Source organism: Mirounga angustirostris, unplaced genomic scaffold (genome assembly GCF_029215605.1).
Source record: "Mirounga angustirostris isolate CCGP_5_RB_7025 unplaced genomic scaffold, mMirAng1.0.hap1 SCAF_226, whole genome shotgun sequence".
NCBI classification, from domain to species: Eukaryota; Metazoa; Chordata; class Mammalia; order Carnivora; family Phocidae; genus Mirounga; species Mirounga angustirostris.
In genome coordinates this window covers 1334-10000 of record NW_026991934.1, presented here as the reverse complement: position 1 = coordinate 10000, position 8667 = coordinate 1334, and the positions used below count along the sequence as shown (strand labels likewise).

Genomic DNA, 8667 nt, shown 5'->3' with positions numbered 1-8667 from the left:
GGATCGAGGACACAAACGCGCCTTCAGGCATCCGGTCGAGGCAAGGGCAGCGGGAGTCCGTCGGCGGCGGCGGGGAGGGGGGGAAAGCACAGCGGGCGAGGGCCGGGAGCGCGTGCGGGGGAGAGCCGGTTCGGGGAAGGGCGCGCCAACGAAGACGCAAGCCGGGCCACCAGGTAAACGTGCACGGGATCCCACCGCCACCAGCACGAGAGCGGTCCCGCGACGCCCAGGACGCCAGCCGGCCTCAGCACCCTTGGCGCACCTCACCACGAACCGAGCCCCACACTGCTGGGGCCCAACCCCACGTGAACCCCCCCCGCCGCGGGGTCCCGTCTTGAACCTCCGTCTGTCCGGTCCGTCCCGGAAGTCACGACCCTGGGGGGAAGCGCCCCCAGGCGAGAGCGGCCCGACCCGTGCCCGGCACGCCACCGCCAGCGGCGACTCGGGACGGGAGCGGGCGGGCAGACAGCCGCTCGCGCGGCACGGGGAAGCGGGACGCGCGGGGGCGCCCCCCGAGCCCCTCGAGAGACAACGCCACGAGGAAGGGCGGCCGCCCGCGCGCTCGCACGCACGCGGGAGCCCCCACGCGCCGGACGCCGGCCAGGCCCGGCGGGACCCTCCCCCGACTCGGAGGGGGGAGGCGCAGGCCGCGGTAGGCAAAGAGCGGCGCTCGGCCCCCACCGCGGGGCCGGCAGAGTCAGACCCCTCGCAGAGAGGAAGTTCTGCCCAACACGCAACGGTAGTCACCCCGCACCGGTGGCCACTACGCGCAGAGGAGGGGCGGCGGCTGGGGGGTTCCGGTACCCCAAGGCACCCTCTCGGATCGCTAGAGAAGGCTTTCTCACCGAGGGCGCATCGCCCCCACCCAAATCGTGCCCCCCCGCCCGTCCGGGCCCCGCGGAACGGCGTTCCGAAGGCCTGACAGCCAAGGGCTCCGGGGGGCGGGCGGTGGATTCGCGCGGTAAGGAACAGGCACCACAAGGCAATCCTGAGCGCTCGCGGCCGGGACCCCGGGAGGAGACCGCCCTTCGCCACGCCACGCACGCCATGCTCGCGTCCCCGACCAACCGGGAGTTTTGCGCCTCCGGCGAGGCAACGACGAGCAGAGACAAAGCACGGCATGCCAGGCAAAAAAGGCGGCAGCCCCTCGGCTGGCCAAGCGCCAGAGCGCGGGCTCGGCCCGCCGCAACCGGCTCACACACGCCCCACCAAGTCCAGTCCCCACAACACCACCAGCACAGCTTGCGGCGGGGGATGACGAGGCACCCGCGTCCCACGGGGGGGGGCGGGGTGGGCCTCCCTTACCGACTCCACCACCCGCTCCTCGGACACGCCACCGACAGCGGTGGCCCGACGGAGGGGGCTCGCTGGGAACGGGAAACGACGCTACCGACTCGGCCTCAGGCACCTGAGACGACCTGGAGCGCTCCAGGGGCACCACGGAGGGCCACGCGCACAACGCGCTCAGCACGCCCAAGCGCGTGAGCAGCGCGGCGCCGGGACGGCCCTCCCCGTGGCGGGGAGGACCGCGCACCACACGAAGCCAGGGAAGGCAAGCGAGAGTGTCCGCTGCGTCGGGGGACCCCGGGCCCGCGAGCGCCGTCAGGCAGAACACGGGAAGGCGGGGTCGGGCCGGAGCCTGCACACACCCCCCCCGCACCCCCCACCTCACCGCCACGGCGGGCGGAGGCGAAGGAGCGAGGGGCCCGCGGGCAGAACGAGAAGAGCGGTCCCATTCGCCATGAACGTCCGTCCCTCGTCTGGCGCGGCTTAGGCCCGGCCCGGGAGAGCGCGAGAGCACCACATCGATCTGGCAAAACACAAGCGCCGAGAGGAGCCCGAGGAGGGGAGAAGCCGGTGAGGACAGCAACCCGAGGGGGAGCCTGTTTTGTTTTGTTTTTTTTCGGCCTCACCGGCACCCCCTCGAAAACCCCAGGGCAGGAACAGCCGGACAACCCGAGAGAGAGGAACGCCTGACACGCGGCACGGAGCCTTGCGGGACGGGAGGTTGTCACGACCACAGCCGGGTGCCCACAGAGTGGAGGACACAGGGTAAAGGACCCACGCGCCACCTGCCCACAACCGCCCTCGGGTGCTGGAGACCGGAGGCGGCACCAACGGCCTGGGCCACCTGGAGGCACAGGAGCCGGCGCACAGGCCCACGCGGACGGCTCAGGCCAGCGACGGCAGAGCCGGGCTTGGCATCCCTGTCAAGCCCGGAGCCCCGCCACACGCCCAGAAGCCCACCTCCCTTAAGGAGAGGATCGCCCAAACATAACGTGCCAGCACCTACCTGGCGGCAAAAAGGGCTCATTTCGGGCGAGAAAATAGCCGCGCCGCCTGGCGTGGCCTAGCCACAGGTCACCGGGATCTCCTGGGACCGTGTCCCGGCCACGGGCCCCAAGCACTAATCCATCGCCCCCGTCTCCCCCCGGAGCCCCCCCCGCGCCCCCCCCCCCCCCCCCCCGGGCCATCTGGTCGACCCCCGGAACGTGGTGGCAGCCGGCAGCGAGTAGGGACTTGGCGGGAGGTGGAGCGGCCCGGATAGGCCCGCCCCCGGGTCCGCCTTTCGTCCCCAAATCGGGACTTTAGAAATTCTCACCAAGTTCTGTGGAGGCCCCTGCGGACGCCCTCCTCCCCGGGCCTCAGGACCGCCCCATGCCGGTCCCCGACTCCCGGCCGGGACTGAGGAAAGGGGGCGATGCCGCGGAGGCGTCCCCCCGAAGGCCGGACCTCAACGGGAACCGCAGCCGGGCCCCTGGGGCCCTCGCGGCCCGGCCCGGCCCGGCCCGACCCGGTCGGGTCCCCACCTCCGCAGCGGGCCTCGGAAAACTTGTTAAGAATATCGGGTCCGGGGCGCCTGGGTGGCTCAGTTGGTTAAGCGACTGCCTTCGGCTCGGGTCATGATCCTGGAGTCCCGGGATCGAGTCCCGCATCGGGCTCCCTGCTCGGCGGGGAGTCTGCTTCTCCCTCTGACCCTCCTCCCTCTCATGCTCTCTGTCTCTCATTCTCTCTCTCTCAAATAAATAAATAAATAAATAAAAACCTTAAAAAAAAAAAAAAATATCGGGTCCGATGACCGGGACCCCACGCGTGCCCGCGGCGGGGCCCGTCGCGCCATCCATGGGCTTCCCCGCAAGGCTCAGGCCGGTCCCCAACCGCCCGAGCGTGACACGGAAGGCCCAACGGCCGACCGGAGCCACGGGCCGGATGGCGTCCGGGCGCCCGACGCAGCCTCTCCCATTCCCGCGGGCGGAGGAGGGGGCACCGGCGGGTGCTGGTCGACCCGTCCAGGCGGCCACCCTAGCGTGGCTCTCCGGGAGCGAGGCGGCGGCGCCACCACCAGCCCACAAACCTGGAGGCTCAATCTCCCGCGAGCGGAGGTCGCGCCGGTGGCCCGGAGACAGCGGGCCGATCTCGCTAGCGTCGCCGGCCTCCCGGTACTCCGCCTCGGGAACCGCGGCCAAATACAATCCCTTGCCGACATCGCTGACACTCCGGCGGGGACACGCTATCTAAAAGCGGCCGCCAGGTGGCACCCGACAACCGGCGCGAACAACAACGAGGCAGATCCGGATCGCGGGCCCGCGAAGGCGCACAGCCCGGCCGCCCGGCCGCCCGATCTCGTGGGGCACGGGCCTCCCACAGCGGCACACCTGCGGCGCCCGGGCTTCCGGGAGGACTTAAGACACATTTCGGCGGGCAAGGACCGTAAAACCGAGACCAAGCGAGTACTCCGACAACCACCACGGATGAACCTTCTCTCTTCTATCATTTTAAGGGGAGGAGGAGGTCTCTCTGAAGCATACGAAGAAAGCTCAGGACAGGAAGGGGGGGGGGGGATTGACACACACCCCCAGAAAGGTGCACATCAAATCCGTCTCTGCACGTACGCGATAACGTCCAAGGCCAACAAGCGGGGCGGGGCGTGCGGGGGCGGGGGGCGGGGCGCGCGGTGCGTGCGGGGGCGGGGGCGGGGCGGGGCGGTGCGTGCGGGGGCGGGGGGCGGGGCGGGGCGGTGCGTGCGGGGGCGGGGGGCGGGGCGGGGGCAGGCGCGGAATGGGGAGGAAGGGAGTTAAAATAGTCCTTCACTCAAGAAATCCAGTTCCGCAGAATAGAGAGCCCAGAAATGGACCCTCAACTCTATGGTCAACTCATCTTTGACAAAGCAGGAAAGAATGTCCAATGGAACAAAGACAGTCTCTTCAACAAATGGTGTTGGGAAAATTGGATAGCCACATGCAGAAGAATGAAACTGGACCATTTCCTTACACCACACACAAAAATAGACTCCAAATGGTTGAAAGACCTCAATGTGAGACAGGAGTCCATCCAAATCCTAAAGGAGAACACAGGCAGCAACCTCTTTGACCTCAGCCAAAGCAACTTCTTCCTAGAAACATCGCCAAAGGCAAGGGAAGCAAAGGCAAAAATGAACTATTGGGACTTCATCAAGATAAAAAGCTTTTGCAAAGCAAAGGAAACAGTCCACAAAACCAAAAGACAACCGACAGAATGGGAGAAGATATTTGCAAATGACATATCAGATAAAGGGCTCGTATCCAAAATCTATAAAGAACTCATCCAACTCAACACCCAAAGAACAAAGAATCCAATCAAGAAATGGGCAGAAGACATGAACAGACATTTTTCCAAAGAAGACATCCAAATGGCCAACAGACACATGAAAAAGTGCTCAATATCGCTCAGCATCAGGGAAATCCAAATCAAAACCTCAATGAGGGCGCCTGGGTGGCTCAGTTGGTTAAGCGACCGCCTTCGGCTCGGGTCATGATCCTGGAGTCCCAGGATCGAGTCCCGCATCGGGCTCCCTGCTCAGCGGGGAGTCTGCTTCTCCCTCTGATCCTCCTGACCCTCCCCCCTCTCATGCTCTCTTTCTGTCTCTCTCTCTCTCTCAAATAAATAAATAAAATCTTAAAAAAAAAAAAAAAAACCTCAATGAGATACCACCTCACACCAGTCAGAATGGCTAAAAGTAACAAGTCAGGAAATGACAGATGTTGGCGGGGATGCGGAGAAAGGGGAACCCTCCTACACTGTTGGTGGGAATGCAAGCTGGTGCAGCCACTCTGGAAAACTGTATGGAGATTCCTCAAAAAGTTGAAACTAGAGCTGCCGTATGATCCAGCAATTGCACTACTGGGTATTTACCCCAAAGATACAAAAATAGGGATCCGAAGGGGTACGTGCACCCCGATGTTTATAGCAGCAATATCCACGATAGCCAAACTGTGGAAAGAGCCAAGATGTCCATCGACAGATGAATGGATAAAGAAGATGTGGTATATATATACATACAATGGAATATCATGCAACCATCAAAAGGAATGAGATCTTGCCATTGGCAACGACGTGGATGGAACTGGAGGGTATTATGTTGAGTGAAATAAGTCAAACAGAGAAAGACATGTATCCTATGATCTCACGGATAGGAGGAATTCTTAATCGCAGGAAACAAGCTGAGGGTTGCTGGAGTGGGGGGTGGGGTGGGAGGGATGGGGTGACTGGGTGATAGACACTGGGGAGGGTAGGTGCTCTGGCAAGCGCTGTGAATTGTGCAAGACTGTTGAATCTCAGATCTGTACCTCTGAAACAAATAATGCAATCTATGTTAAGAAAAAAAAAAAAAGAGGGCGCCTGGGTGGCTCAGTTGGTTAAGCGACTGCCTTCGGCTCAGGTCATGATCCCGGAGTCCCGGGATCGAGTCCCGCATCGGGCTCCCTGCTCGGCAGGAAGCCTGCTTCTCCCTCTCCCACTCCCCCTGCTTGTGTTCCCTCTCTCGCTGTGTCTCCCTCTGTCAAATAAATCAATAAAATCGTAAAAATATATATCTTTAAAGAAATCCAGTTCCGGGACATCCGTGCCGTCCAACACTAGTACGGGGTGGGCGGGGGAGGTGCTCTAGAAGAGTTAAATATTGATGATGATGATGATGATGATGGAGAAGAAGAAGAAGGAGGAGGAGGAGGAGGAGGAGGAGGAGGAGGAGAACTGTTCCATGCTATTAAGGGTAAAACAAAAACAAGGCGTAGAACTTCCTCTGGCTCGTAAAGGGGGAAAAAAAAAATGGTTTGGGTTTTGTTTTTTGTTTTTTCTTTCTTCCTGTTTCAACTAAGCGCATTTCAGGGCACCTGACTGGCTCCGGTCGGAGGAGGCCCACGCGACTGCGACTCTTGATCTGCAGGGGTCGTGAGTTCCAGCACCATGCTGGATGATCACTCAAAAAGCTTTCAAAAACAAACACGCAAACAACCGACACCGAGCAGCATTAACCATCAAAGATACACACCTGTGACGAATACGACGTCAGAGGAAACCACGAGCAGCAGTAGCAGAGGATAGGACACTAGAGGGCAACAGAGCCCCATCCATAGGTGCTAGGGGCACTTGAACGCTTTCTGTGTCCACTAGGGACCTCGAAAAAACTTCACTCCCCTATCCAGGGAGGAGAGGGGAGAAGCAACCTCCAGCAAGAATTCCTTTGATTATCTTAATCGCAGGAAACAAACTGAGTGTTGTTGGAGTGGGGGGTGGGGTGGGAGGGATGGGGTGACTGGGTGATGGACACTGGGGAGGGTGTGTGCTCTGGTAAGCGCTGTGAATTGTGCAAGACTGTTGAATCTCAGATCTGTACCTCTGAAACAAATAATAATGCAATCTATGTTAAGAAAAAAAAAAGAAGAAGAAGAAGAAGGAGGAGGAGGAGGAGGAGGAGGAGGAGGAGGAGGTAGCAGGAGGGGAAGAATGAAGCGGGGGGAAATCAGAGGGGTAGACGAACCATGAGAGACGATGGACTCTGAACAACAAACTGAGGGTTCTAGAGGGGAGGGGGGTGGGAGGATGGGTTAGCCTGGTGGTGGGTATTGAGGAGGGCCCATTCTGCATGGAGCAGTGGGTGTTGTGCACAAACAATGAATCATGGAACACTTCATCTAAAACTAATGATGTAATGTATGGGGATTAACATAAGAATAAAATAAAAGAAAAAAAAAAGAATTCCTTTGATTAAAGGTAACTCTTACTACATTGAACTTCACCATTTCGGGGCACCTGGGGGGTGGCTCAGTCGTTAAGCGTCCGCCTTCGGCTCAGGTGACGAGCCCAGGGCCCTGGGATCGAGCCCCACATCGGGCTCCCTGCTCCGCGGGAGGCCTGCTTCTCCCTCTCCCACTCCCCCTGCCTGTGTTCTCTCTCTCGCTGTCTCTCTCTGTCAAATAAATAAATAAAATCTTTAAAAAGTAAATAAATAAATAAATAAATAAATAAATAAATAAATAAATAAATAAATAAATAAATAAAATAAACTTCACCATTTCAACATGGACCTTTAATGGTTTCCTTCCCAACCAAGCCTTTCTCCTTGCCTCCTCCTTACCCGCGTGAATCCCTGATCCCACTTCACAACATCCCCCCCCACACACACACACACCAGGCTGAAAACTGTTCTCTCTAAACCATAAATCCTGAGCATCAGGAAAGTACACGAGGAAACACAGACGAGAGAGAGAGAGAGAGAGAGAGAGAGAGAGAGAGAGAGAGACCAAGCAAATAATGTGGCTCTGAAGGCTGGACATCGATCGAGTTGAGAGAAAGGACCAGACATCACAAACTCGAAAAGAAGGTTTTCCTTTAAAGCTGATCTCTTCCTGAGTTGGCTAAACTACGTTCTTTACTGGTACGGCCTCCACTCAAGAGTGCGACGATCAAAAGAAGGTTTCGCAGTAAACACTTCACGGGTGCATCTATTAAAAAAAAAAAAGAAAAGAAAAGAAAAAAAAGGGCGCCTGGGTGGCTCAGTTGGTTAAGCGACTGCCTTCGGCTCAGGTCATGATCCCGGAGTCCCGGGATCGAGTCCCGCATCGGGCTCCCTGCTCGGCAGGGAGTCTGCTTCTCCCTCTGACCCTTCCCCCCTCTCATGTGCTCTCTGTCTCTCTCATTCTCTCTGTCTCAAATAAATAAATAAAATCTTTAAAAAAAAAAGTTCACGGGTGCAGGCTTCACATTGGTTTTTCAAGTACACGTATTTCAGGGCACCTGGCTGGCTCGGTCGGAGGAGGCCCACGCGACCGCGACTCTTGATCGGCGGGCGTCGTGAGTTCCAGCACCGCACTGGATGGGTGTACAGATTACATACACAAGCAGACAGGCAAAAGGAATTAGAATCGCTATGGTGATTTCGAAGAAAACAAAACAAAACTCAGGAAACAAAGTCGTCCTCTCCGGGCCCGTTTCATGCTTATGTATAGAGGCGATAGAGACCCTGTGATGTTGGCAGACAAAAGAGACAGGTCGGTGGATGGAACGCCACAGATACCCAAACAGATAGGCCCAAGCCCGACAGAAGTTTGACAAATGCGCAAAGGCCATTGGAAGGAGGAAAGACGGCCCACCTCCCCACGAAATCAGAGGGCAGGCATCAGACATCCACAGACCCAACACGCAGGCAAGCAGGCAGACAAAGAAACAAGAAAGCTGGGGCGCCTGGCTGGCTCAATCCGTGAACCGTCCGCCTGCCTTCGGCTCAGGCCCTGAGCTCAGGGTCCGGGGATCCAGCCCCACATCGGGCTCCCTGCTCGGCGGAGACTCTGCTTCTCTCTCTCTCAATCTCTCTCTCTCTCTCTCTCTCTCCCTCCCTCCCCCCTCCCT

The 8667-nt window shown here is 58.8% G+C and overlaps 1 protein-coding gene across 1 annotated transcript in view; it reads left to right on the top strand.

The window, feature by feature from the left end:
* The window catches only part of LOC135363424 (serine/arginine repetitive matrix protein 1-like), a 9210-nt gene extending 4256 nt beyond the window's left edge, over positions 1-4954 (top strand). Inside the window, exons 3-4 of the mRNA XM_064583969.1 lie at positions 1-3864; positions 4173-4954. The exon at positions 1-3864 is cut by the window's left edge and continues 152 nt beyond it. Coding sequence (XP_064440039.1) covers positions 1-922 — 922 coding nt within the window. The 3' untranslated portion in view covers positions 923-3864; positions 4173-4954. The remainder of the gene's footprint in view (positions 3865-4172) is intronic.
* Positions 4955-8667: the final 3713 nt, after the last annotated feature.